Source organism: Lucilia sericata, unplaced genomic scaffold (genome assembly GCF_015586225.1).
Source record: "Lucilia sericata isolate MDLA Ls3-8-SP2 unplaced genomic scaffold, ASM1558622v1 Contig000397F_arrow, whole genome shotgun sequence".
Classification (NCBI taxonomy): Eukaryota; Metazoa; Arthropoda; class Insecta; order Diptera; family Calliphoridae; genus Lucilia; species Lucilia sericata.
The window spans coordinates 292,536-314,619 of record NW_023994415.1 but is presented as its reverse complement, the minus strand read 5'-3'; the positions used below and the strand labels follow the sequence as shown (position 1 = coordinate 314,619).

Sequence of the window (22,084 nt, the reverse complement as noted above, 5' to 3'; positions counted from 1 at the left end):
ATTTTATATAATCCTGTAAAAAGGTCCAATAATGGTCTTAGCCCGGTGAGTCCCTGAAATGTTTACTTCTTCTCTTGATACACCAGTAATATAACATTCAGGAACGTGATATTCCGCAGTATAACCGGACGAGTTCGAAATTATTTCTTTCATTATTAAATCGACGGAAAGCCAAAGCATTTATCTTGTCGGATTGCTAACTGTGGCTACCCTTAGCTAATAAGTCGTACTTAGTCGTTAGAATGCTGTATAATTTACTTATCTTTTTGAATTGCAACCGTTGTCATAATTTCCCTAATTAGTCATTAGGCGACCGATTTATACGGTCGGATTTCATTCCCTAGCTTGGCTTTGCCTACCAGTCATAGTTAGTCAAAGAGAGCTGCAGAATTCATCTTTTATTCCCTAGCTAGTCTTAGTAGACATATTAATACGACGCAAATGGCGAAATCATGTCACCCAATAAGAATTTATCTGATCGGATTGCTTTCGTTGTCGTCGGATTGCATTCTCATAATTAGCTTTTAGCCGACCGAATGCGAAGTGTGTATTCTCCACTCTGTAAAGGATATAACAATTATATTCGAAGCTTGAAAGACACAATCATTACCCGAAGATACAGATAGTAGATTTTAAAGAATGTAGACCCTTGAAGAACCTAGACAGAGCGAGTATACCCCGGATAAAATCAAAACTGCATTACATGTTATTATCCAGTTCTTGTAGGAAGTCTTTCTATAATACCTTTAAGTCCCTCTGATTTCTCTTTAAAACCTATGATCGGCTTAATAACAAGTCCTTTCTTTAGTTTTCTAAAGGTTGCTGGTATGTTTTAGGTTCCTTCTCGCCGGATTGCATTCCCTAGCTAGTCTTAGCCTACCAGTCATAGTAAATCAAGAAGAGCTGTAGAATTAATCTTTTAGCATTCGATATGGGTTGTATTCCCTAGCAAGTCCTAGCCCACCAGTCATAGTAATACGACCGTTGTCATAATTATATGTAATTAATTTTCAAACGACCAAGAGACAAAGTATTTATCTCGGCAGATTATATACCCTAATTAGTCTTAGTCCAGAAGCCACTGTTAACAGACAAGATCTGAGGGGTTTATGTCATCGGATTGCGATATAAATTCAAAGTTTGAAAAACACAATTGTTACCCAATGATACAAGATAGCTGTATGGTATAGTATATTTCAAAAAAAAGTAGACTCTTGGGGACCCTGGATAGAATGGGTATACCCTGGATGAAAACAAAAACTGCATCACATATTACTATCCCAGTTTCTGTCGGAATTTTTGTATGCTGAAGTCTATTATATTTTGATAATAATATCTTAAGTCCTTCTGATTTCTCTTTAAAATTATTGAAGCTATGAGGAGTTCTTTGCTTAGTTTGCTGAAGATAACAGGAATTTTTTCTGAAGTTTCAGAATCTTTTTAAGGTGATCAATTTGGGTCATTGTGTGAGAGAAGAAATAGTTTTAACGACACTTATTTTGGCGCTATCAATACTTCTAGGATTTCTATACCGAATCTATTCTGCATCGTTTTGAAAATAGCTGATTTTTGGGACTCTTACCACTTCTGTTTATAGGCTGATCAGGTTTGTGAATGTGTTTAGATTGGAAATCATTACAAAATTCATGACTTTAAGGGGATTAAATATGGTCATTGTGAGAAATAAGGAATAGCTTTAACGACATGTATTTAGTCCTATCAATACTTTTAGAAGTTCTATATCGAAGTTAATGATATCCTGGGAAGTACGCTAGATACCCTGGGTGCTTCGCTACCCTAACTTAAATTAAATACATATAAAATTTTGTTTACTGTTATAGAAAATTAAAATTGATTAAACATTTTTTTAATGTTTCAGTTTTATACGTTCAATATCACGTGATTAAATTCGCATTCAGCAAGAAGCTTGTATTTTTAGTTTCATTCATTTAGCTTCCACATTATAGAAAATTTCGAAAGTACTATTTGAAAAAAAGTACTATAAAATACCTCTAATAGATTATCATTTAATCAAAAATTTTATGTTTCTGTGTTCAATATTATATACAATTCAAAAAATATAATTTGATGAATGAAAAAGTACCAAAAGTCACTTTCAGTAGATTTTCATTCACTAAGGTCCCCACATTTTAAATTTTATTTTCAATATCTATGTTGAATATATCAATATCGTAAAAATATCAAAAAGTACCATCGGAAAAAACGAAAAAGTACAAAAATCTCTCTCAATAAATTCTCATTTAATAAGGACCGTGTGTTCCGGTTAACCATTATAAAGAATATAAAAGGTACCATTTGAAGAATAGAAAAGTACCAAATAGATCCCACTTACATAATATTTTTCAGTCAAGACCATGTATTTTAAAATTAATGTTCCTAGGTTGAATATTTTAGAAAATTAAAAGAGTACCATTTATGAGATAAAAAGTACTAAAAAGTTCTCACTAAAGAATCTTATTAATAATCAAGTGTTTTGAATTCATATTAAAGAAGAGTATCATTTGAAGAAAGAAAAAGTACCAAAAGTGGAATAAATTTTACCTAAGTGGAAAGTACTAATAAAAAGAGTACAATTTTTCACCTTTTCGCTTAGAAATATACTTTTTCGAGAATTAAGTTTACAAAATGTTCCGTATTTAAATCTATATATAACAAATAAAACTCAAACGATTCAAATCTGCATTCATTTGTTCTAGAAAAATAGTGCTTTCAAAAAGTACCAAACAATTTAATCGAATTTAGTCCTATATAACCCTTAGTACTCGAATTCCAAAATAATATACCAACAGCTTATTTTGTGTGAGTAAATAAACTACTTTTTCAAATTTTATAAAAATCAATGAATTTGAATAAAATTAAATTTCCCGTTTTTCCCCTTTTTGGTACTTTTTTCCCTAGTGAAATAGCAAAAATTTTATTACAATAAATATTACAGAGTTAGTCGGTAATTTAATAGGAATAATTCAATAAACCGAAAACGTTTTCTTAATGTGCTAAAAAAAAGTACCATAAATACAGTTTTCTCCCTTTTAAAAAAATTCAGAAACAGATGTCTCATAATTTTGGGAGATGTATCCAAAATATTTATAAAAATGTTATTATGTTAAATAGTTCAAAAGTTATAAGGGGCCAAAAAAGGTACCAAAATCACCATTGTTACACATTTTTACCCCCTTAAAAGTACGAATTTTAAAAAAGTACTAGACACCCATCTGCTCATTTTAAGAGTAGATACAGGTGCATTTAAAATTTTTCTTGCATCACTAATATTGTGTAAGATAATTAAGAAAACCTGTTTTACCTATGTTTTCCCCTTTTTACCCGTAAATGTACAAATTTCCAAAAATCCCTCCTTAGTGGATCTACATAACCAAAAACACATTTACTGTCAAAATTTCATGATTCTAGGTTCAGCTGTTTGGGCTGTGCGATGATGAATCAGTCAGTCAGTAACGCTACTCTTTTATATATATAGATGACTGATTAGTTTTTTGAATGTATTTAGATTGGAAATCATTTCAAAATTCATGTTATTTTATGGATTTCTCTGAGAAACTATTCGGATATATATAATATCAGATCGAGCAATACATATTGGACAATTCACATTTGTTTTTACTAATTTTTAAAATATCAACTAAAGTTTGTGAATATCTCTCCAGTCATTTATTATACTTAACAATCTAGATCATAACGGAAATCAAAACATTATGTAACGGAAATACAAAAGGCGCCAAGATCTGTTGCAAGTAGGAATGCTCCCTCTGCTTTATACACATGTAAAATCAAAACAAATACAAAATTTGTAATTTCGTTTTTATTTTAGTATTTGTATTAATCACAATAAGTATATTTAGTAATAGAGACTTAAGACAAGACACAAGACAAACTTAAAACGAAATACTAGTTTAACAGCATTTTCAGAGAAAAACCGAAACCCCAAATCGAAACAAGTTTTTTATGGATTTTCCAAAAGAAACTATCAAAAACATGTTAGTGGATGCAACATTTTGTTTTTTGGCCAATATTCTTTTTGGCGGTTTTGTGTTTTTGTTGTTTATATTTAATTAATAAAAAGTCATAATACGTATGACTATTTTGTTGTACAGAATAGTTGAGGTTTTATATTGTGGTTATTGCCTCCAAATGCCATTCAACTTTTAAGCTGCAAGTCAAATTCAAATCAATTATTTCAGTTTTTGTTTGCAACTTCATTTTTTTGCTCATTGAATATGGAAGCAATATTTTCGGTATTCGGAACTGACAAATTCGTAGTTTGGTCAGGTACAATAACTAAGCAACAAACCAACCAGCCAGCCACCACCGATCCAGTCTAGCAGGCGTTTTAACAACAAGTGAACTTAAACTTCTTGTTGGGTAATTACGTTTTACCATGTTGCTGCTAACAATTTCGGTTTGTTTATTCTGTTTGCTTTTATAAACAACAGAAAAAATGTTGCAATAGAATACAAATATTTTTGCAAAAAAATTACTTGTTTTTTTATTTGAAAAATCAAAAACAAAAAACTTACGCAACTTTTTGGTTTTTGGTAAACATTTGATATTGACTTTTTATTCAATTAAAACTTAAATTAATAATTAGTTCTTGATTGTTTAGTGGTTTTTCCTTTTAACAGTTTTAGTTCTACAATAAAATCGTTATAAAATACTTAACATTGGAGTTGATTGTTTTATAAATAAATATTGCAAAAACATTAATTCTGACTGTTATTTTTATTAAACTGGCTGCGATTTAATAAAAGTTGCAAAGCCTGTTGCAGTTGCAGCTGATCAATGACTTCGTCATGCAGCGTGTTTTGATTTTTGCGTAATTTTTTTTCGAAATTTTGCAACATTATATGTTGCATTTGTAACCCTCAAACATGCAAAAACAAAAGTGAAAGATGATTTTTATAATATCAGTATTAAAGTTAGAGTTGTTTTAGTTAATTTGTAGTAAATTAGTCTGGTATTATATTTATTATGAATTCATGTTTGGAGGCGTTCAAGAGTTAAGTGGATCAAGTGTAATTCTAATGCATAATATGTTTGTTGAATACTTTGTAGTAGACAAAATGTTAATTAACTTGTCTATAAATAGGAATTTAATGAAAATTTTCAAAAAAATTTCGACAAAAATTTATAAAAATTTTACAAATTTCTATAAAACTTTTCAAATATTTTGTATAAGTAGAGAATTTATAAAAAAATTATTAAGAAATAGTAAATGAGTTTAATATTTTCTTCAAACTGAGAACCATCGCGACACGTTGAAACTATTTATACCATACACCACTATATTAAGGAGATGTTTGATGTTTGTAACACCCAAAAATATTGGTCCTAAGCCCACCTTAAAGTACACCAATCGGCTCAGAATTAGTAAGTCGATTTAGTGACGAAGTCTGTTGGAAATGGTTAAAATCGTTCCATAATTTCGCATAGCATAATAGCTCTAGTCTGCCGGGACTATAAACTGGTGATGATCAAATGTATCCTCGGCCTTTCCTTGGAATGATTTGACATGGGGTCTAACCAGAGTACCATATAATCTGGCACTACGGGTGGCCAGTTTCACACAGGACTTGTCCTGGCTAGTCAGTTGGATCCATGTAGTGGCTATGATTTATACCCAAATATGCGGAGTTCAAGGAGTGATATATCCCAAATGCCATAAATGTCTGGATTCTCTTTCCAGTGCTGTTGTCATCTCAACAGATGTCACTGGGTGATGTGACAGAGCAACTTATGCTGGTTTCCTGAACCCGTCGAGTACCTCTTACTCTTCGCCTAGTAGGGCGCCATTATAAGTTGGGGAATTTTCAGGTTGACACTTGGTAGTTGCCTGTCATCCCGTAGATCGTTCTTTATGGTCTGAGAATGGAATTGATGTAATTGGTGAATGATCGGGAAAGACTCCTCCGCCCGCAAGGATACTAGTACTGTTGCGATCTCAACAGTATTCATATTGTTTCATGCAACGCTACTTATGGTTGAGGTATACCACTCAACTTGTCGGGGCAATTATTGGGTTCGAATTGACTTTGGAAATTTCTACATCCTTTGTCACATTATCTGATATACGGAGGGATCCTGATTTATTGGCTGGGTATTTCGGACTACCAAATACGTCTCTAGGTGCTATTGCCAGAGGCATCTCAGTAGTGTTGTTGCACGGGCTTTAAGAGGGTAAGGAATGCACTGGAATGGATCATTAGTTGATGGGGATTGTATTTTAAATAATGCAATCCTGCATGGTCACCTTCCGGTATACCGAAAGTTTGATTTCACCTGATGTTGGCGTTGTCGCCCCTTCTATTAACTTTAGACCAGTGCTGCCTGTCATCCCGAACGGGGCGACTATGACAAGAGATTCGATAGCTCGAGTACTCCAGCAAAGTGCTTGTACATGGACCGGCTCAGCCACGTACAAAAATTGCCATATGAGTTCTTCCTATAGGGATTCAGAGGCTCGATGTACACCGTCTCTAGAATCGACCCATACTGAGTACAGGCATCATATAAAGTCCTTTTCACAAAACGACTTAAAGACTGAGTTAGGTTGAAAAATAGATCAGATCTGCAGAAATAGCGATTTTGGACCTCTTGTGGGCACATTTACATGAAAAATGTTTAAGATAAAACCTTATATAATGTTGAATGAAAGTATTGTCGTCCAAAAACTCAGTTTCCAGGACGTAGTTCCTAAAAATTTTTCAAACTGTGTTCTTAAGGGATTAAACATCTGGAAAAATATATAGCTCCCAAGATAATTAGATCTAATTTTAAAGAAAGCCTGGCAATGACAAATAAAGTGTTCCAAAAGTTTTTCTGTCCTCTTCGTATTCTCTACAATCGGCTGAATCTTCTTCTCGAGTTACCTTCACTTTATTGGAAGTTCATTCACTCTTTAGTTTGCCGATTATTCCCGAGTGGCCTGGTAGACATATGATACAAAGTTTACCTTTGTACAGGCATAGCGGGTAATGACTACATTTTCAATTACAATAACAGTTGGAGTAATTGTAATTGAAGGTTTACCGATTACAATTACTTGTAATTGAGGTTTTGCTAATTATAATTATTTGTAATTGAAGTTTTGCAAACTACAATTACCAGTAATTCTAATTGAAGTATTGTTAATTACAATTACTTGTTATTGTAATTATGGAATATTCAATTACAATTACTTGTAATTGCGAGTTTTTCCCTTATATATACATGTAGTTTGTAATTAGTAATACCTAAATTACAAGTAATTGTAATTTAGGTATTACTAATTACAAATTACAAGTATGTTATTGTAAACATTCATTACAATTACAAGTAATTGTAATTGGTCAATTACACATTACAAGTAATCGTAATTAGAAAAACTTCAACTACAAGTAATTGTAAAAATTAGTTATAGAAAATTTCGGTGAATATTTTATATCCCTAACGTAACTCTTACCTAACAAAGCTTGAAAACTTTTTCATGGAAATATTAATAATTTAGAAAAAAATCCCAAGATCTTAGGTCAAAACGTGCATATAGTAAATCATTTACTCAATATTTATTTTCAAAATTTTATTTAGTCAAACAAACAAAAACACCTTTAAAGTTTTGGTAACACATCAAAACAATTGAAAGTGTTAACATGTTATCGCCATCGCCATCACCATCATCTCTATATTATCATTTTCAAACTCTGACAGATTATTGTTTATATTTATTGTTGTTGCTGTTATGAAAAATGTGACAAACAAAATAATAAGAACGTGCACAATAGAAAACAATAAAAATTATAAATGCTTAAAGCACGTGCAACACGGCTTTTTTGTCACAACCGCATTGTTGTAACTAAATAAATAATTGTGTTGCAAAATAATAGAGTAATTGTTGTTCTTTTTTATTAAAATATTAAAATTTCTGTTATTGTTGTTGTTGCTGAGTATGGGAAATATTGTATTTTTTTTTTTTTTTTTTTTTTGTAAACTAGAAATACTGGTACCACTAAATTTAATACTGAAATAAGTATGTGTGAACAAATTATGAGCCGTACTTCATTATATTTAGTAAAACACTTGAAGAAATTTTGTTCGTTCAGATAAATTTCTTTTTTATAGAAAATTTTCAATAAATTTTCTTTTTATAGAAAATTTTTGATAAATTTTGTTTTTATAGAAAAATTTTGATAAATTTTGTTTTTATAGAAAAATTTTTCATAAATTTTCTTTTCATAGAAAAGTCTATGTCTTTTCTTAGAAAAGTCTAAGTCTTTTCATAGAAAAGTCTAACGCTTGTATTTATAAAAAAAATCTTTTTTTGCTTTTAATGCACTCAATAGTTAAAGCACACTTTAGCCTTAAAAACCAATTATAAAATTGTGATATTCATAAACAAATAATAAGCGTATATTAACTATTGTGCTGATTTATGTTTAAGTTGGCAGCACTGTACAATATGGCTGTCATTTTATGTGTTAGTGTTGCGTACAATTAGGATAAAATATTCGTTGATTCGGTTTTCTTAATTTCATATTTTTGTTTATAATAGATTTTTGACAATAAAAACAAACTTTTAAGAAAAATAAATATATATATGGCTTTAATAAATGTCTATTTAGTTCAGATGTATAAATATAACATATAATTTCTAATTATTATTAAAAGTATCCGAATAACGGATATTTTGCGACAAAATATACATCACTATGACATTTTCTTATTTTTACTTATTTTCCTTGTAATTTTTGATAAATTTTTGCAAATATTGATAAATTTCTTTGATATTTGACTAATTTTAATGCCGGCGAATATATTTTGCATTAGTATAACACTAATCAATATAATTTACATGGTTAATTACTTTATGGCATTATATTTAACCAACAAACTTTGAAAAAGCCAAATCAAATGATTTTGTCCATCATTTGGTTGACAGACGGGCACTTCCAAATTGCCTAAAAATAGTGCTGGACAATTGGAATATTGTCAAATATTCATGTATTAATCCAATAATGCCTAGATTTGAGTTTTTTCCTCAAAATATAATCGTTTAAAAATTTTCTGGGATTTTATTTACAAATTTGTAAACGTTAAAATTAGAATTTTTAGATTTTATTTTAAAAGAAACCATAATTAGTTTTCGCAATCAACCTAAAATTACCGGAAAAATCTTTATCTGAGAAAAAAATTGTTAAAAATCAACTTATTGTTGGCTTAAAGAAGGGTCGAGCCTACAATAAAATTCTTCTAATTGTCAATGGTTTATTGAAGGTGTTTTAAGCTATTTCACGTTTATAAATACGATTTTCCTGAATTTTGCCTAAAATTGTTTAATAAACCTAAAATAAGTTTTTATAAATACAGCCGTAAGTCTTTTCATAGAAAAGTCTAAGTCTTTTCATAGAAATTTTTTGATAAATTTTCTTTTTATAGAAAATTTTTTATATTTTTTTTTTATAGAAATATTTTTGATAAATTCTCACGGAAAATTTAAATAAATTTTAATGGAAAATTTTCCATAAATTTTCTTCTAATGCAAAATTTTTCATAAATTTTCTTTTTAGGGAAAATTTTTCATAATTTTTCTTTTTATATATTTCCTTTTATAGAAATTTTTATACCCACCATCAAAAAAGATATATTGTTTTTATCATTTCGAAATATTCGCCTAAGACCCATAAAAGTCTTAGAATCTAATAATTATATCCTAAGACGATCTAGCCATGTCCGTCTGTCTGTCAGTTGAAAACATGATGGAGACCAAACGGGAACTGCTAGAGAGAAATTACAGATGTTTTTAGTTGATGCAGGTTGTTTGGTATTGAAAATGGGCAATATCGATTTCGTCTAGCCCCCGTATGAGGTCCCCTTCAGAAAATGACTTTAGCGCTCATAACTGTATAAACATGTTTTATAGGAACCTAAATCTCTTTGTAAAATTTTATAAAGATCGTCCCATAATTGACCCTACCCGTCATATAAGGTCTCTTTAAGAAACTGTCTAAAAGATGCATCTATAGCATTCGGCAAAAAAATTTTCTATATTAACATAAATCTCATTTTAAAATTTAATAAGGATCGGCCCATAATTGACCCTACCCGTCATATAACCTTCAGAAAATGAATTAAAAGCTCATAACTGCCTAAAAAAGCACCTATGTATATCAGTATGGTGCGACAAAAAACATATTTTATAGGAATTTAAATCTCTTTGTCAATTTTTAGAAGAATCGGTACATACTAGACCATATAAGGTCCCCTTCAGAAAATGACTTTAATAATCAGTACTGCCTTAAAAGTACGATTACAGCAATGACACTTGACGCAAAAATATTTCATACAAGCCAAAATCTCGCTACCAAATTTTATGAGGATCGGTTTATAATTGACCTTAACCCTCATATAAGGTCCCCTCCAGAAAATTACTTTATAGCGGTGAATTTTGACATAAATAAGATAAAATCGCTGTGCCAGATTTTATGATGATCGGCCCATACAAGTTGCCCTAAAAAAGGCTTTAACGCTGTACTGTATTAAAAATACGAGTACAACTATGAAAATCCACACAAATATGTTTCATACAAGCCAAAATCTCTCATATTTTATGAGTATCGATCCATAATTGACCCTACCTTCCATATAAGGTCCCCTTCAGCAAATAATTTTAACGCTCTGGCTTAAAAAACGATTATAGCGATGTAATTCAACATAAATAAGTTTCTTACAAGACAAAATCTCTTTGTCAAATTTTATGAGGATCGGTCCATAATTGACCCTACTCCCCATATAAGGTCCCCTTAAAAAATTACTTAAAAGCTAAAAATACGTGTACAGAGAAGAAATTCAACATTTACGGCACAAAATTTGATGGTGGGTATAGAAGATTCGGCATGGGCGAATATGACACTTTTACTTGTTCTATTTTCTTTTGTTATAACTAACCATTTTCTATGAGTGTGTTAATGATTCTCAATTACATTTGTTGATGGTTTTTGTTTACAAACTAATAGGGGAAAAAAGTATTGTTTAAATGAATTTATTTATTGTCATTCTATATGGCGTAAAAGGATTTCCATTGTTAAATTCTTTAATCATGTCCAAGTGTCATATTTTAATAAACGACAATAAGAAATCTTATTAATTCATATTTTGTTATTGTATTGTCTTACTTCCTCATTTAAGTAATAAATTGTAACACACTATAAATAATTAAATATCAGCCATGTGTGACACTAGAATGTTTTGTTTATATTTAATACAATTAAATAACTGTATTAAAATAATTAAAACAAAACATTTATATACTTTGTAGTTATTTTCCTGCACGATTCTTGAACATCGTCATACAAAAAAAAAAAAAATGGTAAAATTCCATTTCAAAATAAATAAATTAAACTAGTTTTTATTTACACATTTTTATTGATATACAATTTTGCAAACCAGAAAGAAAAATTTAAATAAACTTTCCGATCGCAATTGCCAGCATAAATGCCGGCAAGGTTATCAACATTGACGTAGAATTAGTTTCATTTTAAGCCAGGAATTACATGGACCTGTTATTGAACGTCATTAGTAGTATTTTAATGATCATCTTTGCAATAAACATTACTCAATAGTGTTAATGCGTTGTTGTGGAAAAGCCCCAAAAGTATTCGTGTTAAAAGAAAAAAAATTAATATAGAATTAATTGGTAGTAACATGAGTAATTTAATTTAAATTAATAAATATACATACATATATACAGTGGTCGATAGCGAACGAAATCGTTGCGTATCCAATTTTGGATTTTGACCAGAGCAATAATTTGGCATGGAATACTCCTTGCATATTCTACTCCACGTTGTTAGCTTTGGTTAGATAGTTAGCTAGTTAGTTAGTAGTTAGTTAGTTAGTTAGTTAGTTAGTTAGTTAGTTAGTTAGTTAGTAGTAGTTATTAGTAGTAGTTAGTAGTTAGTAGTAGTTAGTTAGTTAGTTAGTTAGTTAGTTAGTAGTTAGTTAGTTAGTTAGTTAGTTAGTAAGTTAGTTAGTTAGTAGTAGTTAGTTAGTTAGTTAGTAGTTAGTAGTTAGTTAGTAGTTAGTTAGTTAGTAGTAGTTAGTAGTTAGTTAGTTAGTTAGTTAGTAGTTAGTTAGTTAGTTAGTTAGTTAGTTAGTTAGTTAGTAGTTAGTTAGTTAGTTAGTAGTTAGTTAGTTAGTTTAGTTAGTAGAGTAGTTAGTTAGTTAGTTAGTTAGTAGTTAGTTAGTTAGTTAGTTAGTTAGTTAGTTAGTTAGTGTTAGTTAGTTAGTTAGTTAGTTAGTTAGTTAGTTAGTTAGTTAGTTAGTTAGTTAGTTAGTTAGTTAGTTAGTTAGTTAGTTAGTTAGTTAGTTAGTAGTTAGTTAGTTAGTTAGTTAGTTAGTTAGTTAGTTAGTTAGTTAGTTAGTTTTAGTTAGTTAGTTAGTTAGTTAGTTAGTTAGTTAGTAGTTAGTTAGTTAGTTAGGTTAGTTAGTTAGTTTCGTAGTGTAGTTAGGGTTGTTGTTAGTTAGTAGTTGTTAGTTAGTAGTCGTGTTAGTTCGTTGTTGTTCGTTTCGTTAGTTATCGTTCGTTAGTTGTCGTTATTAGTTCTTAGTAGTAGTTTCGTTAGTTAGTTCGTTGTTAGTTGTTCGTTCGTTAGTTAGTTCGTTTCTTAGTTGTTCGTTGTTAGTTAGTTCGTTTTCGTTGTTCGTTGTTCGTATCGTTCGTTTTCTTTCGTTGTCGTTGCGTTTCGTTAGTTTTGTTAGTTAGTTAGTTGTTGTTGTTAGTTCGTTTTTTTTTGTTCTTTTCTTGTTGTATTTTTGTTTTGTTAGTTATTGCGCCTAGTTCAGGCACATACTCCTTCATACTAATAGCCCATAACACCTCCAACTCAACAACGGCATTCCAAGATTTTAATTATTCAAGAGTTCTTCAAATAACTTAAAGTAGTCCTGGATCATATTACCAAACTCAAGTAAAATGTATTCGACATTTTAGCATTGACCTTGAAAAGCAGTTTTGGTAATGATAATTTAGTTTCATATTTCATTTTAGCAATTGCAAGTTGTAAGCTGCTTTTGGCCCAGTAACCGAGAGAAAGTTGTTTTACGCAGAAATTATAAAAACAAATAAAAACTTAAACTTTAAAAAATATGAAAAAAGAAGCTTGTAAAATAATAATTATCAAGGCCAAGGGAAACAATATTTATATGTTCAACCATGTTCATAAGCAACACCACCAGTAGTCCATATTATGTTTACGATCATTGATAAAAAACATCGTTACTATTGCATGTTAGAACAAAAACAAAGAGTTTTACTGGCAAACAAGAAATCTTTGATGGATGTAACCATTTGGCTGTTGTCAGTCAATTTCAGTTTCAGCTGATGATTGGTTGGCTGGTTAATTGTTTAGTTGAGTTAATTTGTTGCTTGAGATGACATTTTAAGTTGCCGCAGTTAAAAGTACACAAATTATTAAATTAAGTCATTTTATATACTCTTCTTAAACTTTGAAGTTATAGTTAACAAATGGGATTTGTTGTTGCAAAGTTAGCATGTTGCAACCGTTTACACGTTAGGTATGAAACACATGGTAATTACTGAAAAATATTGGTTTCAATATGAATAATTATTATTTATATTTTACACCAACAGCATTGACATCCTTGTGAACATTTAGAAAAAAGTGGCCGGAGGGAAAAAATACGTTTTAAAATTATACACGCTTAGTACCAAATTGACACCTAATCGTTTATAATTGTTCAATAACATGCGTTGTCAAAGTATATACGGATAGTATAGTGACAGAACCCTGTGTTATCGAAATGACAACGATGCGTTGCCGAAATGACAAAAAATGACAACAATGCGTTGTTAAAATTACAACATTTGTTGTCAAACTGATAATTGGGTGTGTATCAATTTATGTGCTTTTCTATTGGTTTTCCCACTGTGTAGATCATATTTTTCTGATCTCCTAGTGAATTTTTAAGGGGATTTCCCTTTTCTAAAGCTCATATATTTCTCATATTTTAAGCATATCCATTCTTTTAATGATGTTAAACCCCAAAGCTCATTATGAACATGTTTTTAAAAAAGCTATTCATTATCTTTTATTAACTTTATACTTATAAAAGTTATAAATAATTGTACTACATTAATTTGAGTGACGGTTTTTATTTTTATATTTTCGATATGGCCAATAAGCATTTAGGACACAATGATACTACCAAATACGCAGTGCATGCACAGACAGACAGTAACGTGATTTAAACATGTTGTTAACAAATTATATTTATCTAGGCTTTGTTTTGTGTTAATACAACAAAAATATATATTTGATTACCTGTAAAAACCCCATAAATAATTTCAAAGTATGGAATTGGTTATAGGTAGAGGAATTTTATTTAACACCTAAATTGTCTGTTTTATTATTTAGTTTTTAATTGGTAATATTTACAAAATGCTCCTTTAAAACGTAATATGGATTTGAATTTTAAGATTCTAGCTTCCCAGACATACGATTTTTCTGATGTAACAGACTTTATATAGGTCTATAGGTAGAGTATCAGACATGTCCAAGAATTTTTATACCCACTATCAAAAAAGATGGGTGGTATGTTGATTTTGTCATTCCGTTTGTAACACATCGAAATATTAGTCATAGACCCACAAAAGTATATATGTATATTCTGGGTCCTTATTGAATTCTAAGACGATCTAGCCATGTCTGCCCGTCTGTCCGTCCGTCTGTCTGTCTGTTGAAAGCACGATAGAGTCCGAACGGAACGAGCTAGAGAATTGAAATTTTCCACAAATATTTTCTATAGGTAAGGTTTGTTTGGTATTGAAAATAGGAAATATCGGTCCACGTTTTCGGATAGCCCCCATACAAGTGGACCCCCGAAAAACAACTTTAACGGGCACATCTGTTTTAAAAGTACGAGTATAGCAATGAAATTCGACATAAATAAGTTTCATATGATCCAAAATCTCCCTAGCAAATTTTATGAGGATCGGTCCATAATTGACCCTACCCTCCATATAAGGCCACCTTCAGAAAATGACTTAAACGCTCATTATTGGCTTAAAAATACGAGTATAGTGATGAAATTTGACATACGTAAGTTTCAATGACGTCAAAATCTCTCTATCAAGTTTTATGTGGATCGGTCCATAGTTGACCCCCTTCTCCCATTAAAAAAAATTGACATAAATAAGTCACTTATGATCCAAAACCTCTTTACCAAATTTTATATTGATCGGTCCATAATTAATCCCACCCCTCATATAAGGTCCGCTTCAGAAAATGACTTTACCGCTCATTACTGGCTTAAAAGTACGAGTATAGTGATGAAATTCGACACATATAACGTTCAATGAAGCCATGTGGATCGGTCCATAATTGACCCTAGTCCCCAAAAAATTACTTAAACGATCATTACTGGCTTAAAAATATGAGTAAAGCGATGAAATTCGACCCAAGTAAGTTCCTTGCGAACCAAAATTTGTGTGGATCGGTCCATAATTGACCTTACTCCCCTATAAAATCCCCTTCAGATAATTAATTTAATGCTCATTACTTAAAAGTACGAGTATAGAGATAAAATTCTACATTAGTAAGTTTCTTACGAGCCAGAACCTCACTACTGACTTTTATGAGAATCTGCATATGATTGACCCCCATATAAGCTCTCATTCAGAAAATGACTTTAAAGCTAATTACTGGCTTAAGAATACCAGAAAAGCGACACACATATGTTTTATACGAGTTAAAATCTCTCTACCAAGTTTATTGTGGATCAGTCCATAAGAAAATTACTGTAACGACAATTGCTGACTTAAAAATACGTGAACAGTTATGAAATTATATATAAGAAACATTTATAGGAACGTAAATGTTCCTACCGAATTTCATGCGGAAAGTTTCGGAAAGTGATATTCAATGTAAAGATGTTTTATATGAACCAAAATTGGTCAGAAAAATTTTATGAAAAACGGTCCATAATTAATCTTATCTTTCATATAAGGTCCTCTTCAGTTAATTTGATGAGTAATATCACCCTGATGTTTATAGGGGAGCATACGGCATACGATTTGATGGTGGGTATATGAGATTCGGCACGGCCGAATATAATACTCTCACTTGTTTATAATTATTATTTTTTTTTTACTACAAAAAACTTAAACTTGACTATGTAACTCTAAACCCGATTACTTCATTATTTAACAACTCTACATAATTTTTTAAAGTGGTAAAACTTAATAATTCTGATGATGTTAGCAAAAAACAATTTAATAAATTTGCACTTCTTTAAAGACATTTCCATTCAAAATGCTGACCTCAAAAATACGCCAAACGTCTTGAACTTTTCACAACAAACAAAACAATTTTTTTAGTCCAAAACAGTTGAATACTAAAACTGTTTGGAATAGAATATGGTCTATATAATGCGGATATAAGAAATTACTTAAAAAAATTAACGACAAATTTTAATAAAAATAAAGTGGCGTGTTGATAATAGACAAATCGAAAACTAATATTATATTGGAAAAACACAAAATTCTTAAGAAAAATCAATGAAACGTTAAGAAAATTCATTTAGTGTTATCATCATGGTGAAAATGAAAAATTTATTACAAAATCAAAATAATACAAAATTATTTTTAAATAATAAGCAAATATATATAGAAAATTTTATACAAACAGATCAATTGAAATGTCCTGCTTGTGATAAAAGTTTTATATTATTAACAAATATAACAGTTTCAAAAAATTCTATAAATTTAATTGAAAATGGTAGGTTATCTAATCACTTCGTCGAAAAACAATTATAATTTTTGTCATATTAACAAAATATCTTAGTCTGTCTATCAACAGATTTTTTTGATAGTCATGAATCTTTCAACTCCAGTACGTGATCAATTTCAATGTCAGCTATAGACCAAAAGTTCTAAGAAAGCTTTAACTGGTATTTTAAAGAAAAAATTAAAACTTAATTGTTAGTTTTACAAAAATTTTTAATTTTTTTCTTTAATTTTTTAATGTGAATGGTTTTTAATTTGTTAACTTTCCTCATTTCTTTACAGATAAACTAGCTGTGATAATTATTGGTATAATTACATTAATTTTAGGAATACTTTTAACCACCATACCGTGGCTGGATTATTTTATATTAAAGGTTAGTATGAAATAAAAAAACAACTATTATATTCGGTTTTATATAGACCTATACCCAGTGTGATTCGGTACCCTGAATACAATATTCTAGATCTAATGGTTTCCCAGATATTCCAAGCCCTCTATGAAAATTTCGCCCATTTTCCTGCCAATTGTTCACATGAATGTTAAAGTACTTTGTGCAAAATTTGAGGTTTCCAGCTTTAGTAGTTTCCCAGATAAATTAATTTTTGTATTTAATTCATATGGGAGGTACCACGCCCCCTATTGCTAGTCCGTCAATTTATTACCCAAATATTTACAAGGATGTCAGAATTGTTTTTGCAAAATTTAAGGATTTTAGCTCTAATAATTTCTCAGTTATAAGTATTTTTATCTTTAAATATGAGAGGTTCCAAGCCCCCTAATAAAAGTTCGCCGATTTTTCCCCCAAATGTTCACATGAATGTTAAACTCCTTTATGCAAAATTTGAAGATTCTAGCTCTGACAGATTTTAATTAATTTGTACTTAATTCATATGGATAAGATGCCACGCCTCCTAATGCTAGTCCAGGCATTTTGTTTTATTATATATTAATGTTGAAACTAAAGTGGCTACAAAATGTTGAGGCCTCTAGCTGTTTTCATTTCTCAGATATACTAATTTAATATTTTCTTTATATGGAAGGTGCCACGCCCACTAAATCCAGTCCGCCACTTTTGACCCCAAATGTTCATTTTTAATAAAATATTTGAGGACACTAGCTAGAGCAGTTTCTGAGATATGCGACTTTTAATACTTCCAATAAACCCACAAAGAAATAATCATACATTAATTTTCATAGATATAGATAATGAATCCAACCATTCGGAATTGTTCACTATTATATACCTATATTAATAAGAGTATCAGGGTGCTTTTAGCAATTTTATATTCCCACCATTAAGAGAATTTCGGAAGGGCGATCCTATATTTAGACTATAATGACACGATCCTTTTAGTAAATGGCTTTTAATGGGGCTTAGATTAATTATGGGTCAAACTCTACCGAATTTTACATACCTAACAGTGAAACCGCTTTATTTTAAGTAAATTTCGGACGGGCTCTGCCGAATCTTATATTCCCACCATTGAAACCCACCATTTAAATGAATTTAGAAAGGGTGGCCCAGTATTTATATCGTAATGAATCGATACTTTCATTAGAATGCATTTTATGGAGCTTGGAAGAATCAGCTATGACGAATCTTATATTCCCACCTTAAAAAAACAAAATTTAAAGTGAACTTCGGAAGGATGACTCTATATATAGACCGATCCTTTCAGAATTTTTCAACATCATATATCGATATTAATAAGAGTATTAGGTTGATTTTCGTAAGAGTGATTTTTCACCGATATTATATAGAGTAGCGATATTAATAAGAGTATCTGGGTGTTTTTAGCAATTTTATATTCCTACCATCAAAATCCACTATTTTAAGTGAATTTCGGAAGGGCGACCCTATATTTAGACTATAATGACAATATCCATTTAGTAGATGGCCTTTAATCGGGGCTTAGGTTAGTTACGGGTCAAACTGCACCGAATTTTACATACCTACCAGTGAAACCCTCCATTTGAAGTGAATTTCGGAAGGGTGACTCTATATACATAGCATAATGAATCAATCCTTTCAGTAGAGGGTCCATATGTTGCAGAAAGATGACAATCCATATGTTGCAGAAAGATGACAATGGCCAATACTTTGTGCGGGTATATTCAGGATTTACCTTGTTCATACCAGATTTATCACAGTGTGTTCTCTGTGAGTAAGAACTAGTCCTCGAAATTAGGCCTTCAAGGCAGGTGTTCACATAACACTTCGACATCTTGTACAAATAATAAGTTAATAATTTGAAAAATCCCTTTCTAATTTTTTAAGATCTGTACATTTCTGTGGAGTTAAATGCTCTCTCTAGATCAGAACTTCAAAGTTTAACCAACCCTTTCTTTCTTATTTCAGAATTTAAGGCTGTGGAATGATACATTAAGTTATCACTATTGGCAGAGACCCGGTGTGATACGTTTAACTAAAGTCTACATATATAATGTCACAAATCCTGATGGTTTTTTACAGGGTGAAAAACCAAAATTACAAGAGGTGGGACCTTTTGTTTACAGGTAATTTAAGATTTAAAAAAATTAACCAAAATAAACATTATTATTAATTCTAACATTTAAGTTTAATGGTCATTTCGTTACGCTAATTAAATTTTACAATTTAAATAGAAATAATTAAAAATAAATAATGAATAATTAAAGTTCTAAAGTTTAGGTTTTTTTTAATTCAATCCAAAAATGAATTGCCTTTTATTTAACGAAAAAAATATAAATGATGTCACCTGTTAATGGACTCACTTTAATTAAGATAAAATAATAACAATCATAAAAAATCATTTATCTATTTATTAATAAAATATAAACATTTTAATAGCAACTTAAATGTTTAATAATTATTTTAAATAAATAATATGTTAACGGTAATTATTAAGAAAACAATTATATTTAAATGCCAGTTTGTTTATTAAATTTATCGTTTAATTAAAAATTTAACTCTGGAAAAATCTTAAGATTTATATTTTAATTTCTATAATTATTTAAAATTTTTATTAAATTCTTTGCTTAATATTTGTTAATTTAAAACTAAAATTATACCTTAACTTTTGCTGTTTTTCCATTTATATTCAATTTTAACACTCTATTAACTTGAAATTAACCAACGTAGAAATTGGGCCAATTACTGGCTCTTACAACAACCACAATAAATTAACAGCTTTAACAAAAGTTTTACAAAATTTTCTATTGCTATCGATTACTTTTGTAACTACTTACTATTCACCAGGTGGCCAACTTAAGGCACCTGAAGAAGAGCTGTTTACATTATAAAGGGGCATACTTTAACACGGATTAAATATTCAGAATTTGATATATTGGTCATAGACCCACAAAAGTATATATATTCTGGGTCCTCATTAAATTCTAAGACGATCTAGCCATGTCTGTCCGTCCGTCTGTCTGTTGAAAGCACGATAGAGTCCGAATGGAAAGAGCTAGAGGGTTGAAATTTCACATAAATATTTCTCATAGGTAAGGTTTGTTTGGTATTGAAAATGGACAATATCGGTCCACGTTTTCGGATAGCTTCCATACAAGTGGCCCCACGAAAAGCAGCTTTAACAGCCATAACTTGTTTAAAAATACGAAATTCGACATAAGTAAGTTTCTTGTGATCCAAAATCACAAAATTTTATGAGGATCGGTCCATAATTGACCCTACCCCCCATATAAGGTCCCCTTCAGAAAATGACTTTAACGCTCATTACTGGCTTAAAAATACTAGTATATAGATGAAATTCGACATAAGTAACTTTCATACGAGTCAAAATCTATCTAAAAAATTTTATGAGGATCGGTCCATGATTGACCCTACCCCCCATATAAGGTCCCCTTCAGAAAATGACTGCAACGCTCATTAATGGCTTAAAAATACGAGTGTAGCGATGAAATTGGGCACAAATAAATTTAATACGAACCAAATTTTGTCTACCAAATTTTATGAGGATCGACCCATAATTGACCCTACCCCCTATATAAGGTCCTCTTCGGAAAATTACTTTAACGCTTATAACTGGCCTAAAAACACGAGTATACAGATGAAATTCGACATAAGTAAGTTTCATTCGAGTCAAACGAGGTTTGATGGTGGGTATATAAGATTCGGCATAACCGAATATAACACTCTTACTTGTTTCTACTATTTTCGAGTTTTTGACTTTTTCCGACTTTTTTCGACTTTTCGTCTTTTTTTTTCGACTTTCTTCGACTTTTTCGACTTTTATCGACTTTGCGACTTTTTTCATAGACGATAGTCGAGTTATCGACTTTTTTGGAACAAAATAGTCGACTTCGTCGATTATCCGAAAGTCGATTTATAGAACCCTAGTACAAGTATGAATTCATGCGGAAGAAGTGCTAAAAGGCTCTTAGCCTTTTACTTGTTGTCAACGAACGCAGCAGGTTTATAATATGTACATCAGATCTAAAAATATTACACCTTGGCCACTATCGGGCCTGTTATGAAAACCATTATATCTATATAAATAATTATCGTCCATTGTTCAGAAACTCTGAATATTTTATTCAGTGTTTTTGACTGGTCGAATATTTGGAATAACAAGATCTTTGGATCTTATTACGACGAAAGTTTGGCAATGACAGAGAAAGTATTTCAACGTTTCACTGCCCTATTAGTTCCACATACATACGCCTGTAACCGTTCGTCCAATTTTGTATAGTTGTGTCCTTACTAACCTCGTACTTATTCATTCTGAGGAGACTTCTCGTTGTGTTTTCGTGTGGATTACCATTTAAGATTTTAGTGCAACAATTCCGTTATTTCAAGTGGCCGTATGGCATTCTCTCACCCATGGATACTTATTTAAGCAGTATCATTTTGTGGATCCCAGACAACTGAAGTATACTTTAAAAATGGTCTCACAAGTAAAGTGAGCAATTGCCTTGGGATATATACATAGATCTTTAAATTCGTTTCCCCAGCGTTTTATGAGTCCTAAAACGCCTTTGGCTTAATTAATAGTTTATTAAATGTGCGAATTGAAATTTGTTGTCGATTAGTATGTCTAGATCAAGAAACCCATCAACCTTATCTAGTTGAGTACTTTGTGACTTCGTCTGTTGTTTATATTTTCTCAAATTTTGTATCATTAAATTCTCGTTACATTATTGACCAAAATTGTTTAGATCTGATCGGAGTAAGGAACTACGATTGGACTGGTTCAAATTAAGAAAGAGTTTGACTTCGTCGGCACTCATTAATACTCAAAAATTCTCGATGCAAGATCATAAATCGTTAATGA

The 22,084-nt window shown here is 30.6% G+C and overlaps 1 protein-coding gene across 2 annotated transcripts in view; it reads left to right on the top strand.

Moving 5' to 3' along the window:
- The window catches only part of LOC119604464 (lysosome membrane protein 2), a 41,682-nt gene that overhangs the window by 5,432 nt on the left and 14,166 nt on the right, over positions 1-22,084 (top strand). For both annotated transcript variants that reach the window (XM_037957102.1, XM_037957100.1), the window contains exons 2-3: positions 17,093-17,184; positions 19,171-19,328. In XM_037957102.1, the coding sequence (XP_037813030.1) occupies positions 17,093-17,184; positions 19,171-19,328 (250 nt within the window). The remainder of the gene's footprint in view (positions 1-17,092; positions 17,185-19,170; positions 19,329-22,084) is intronic.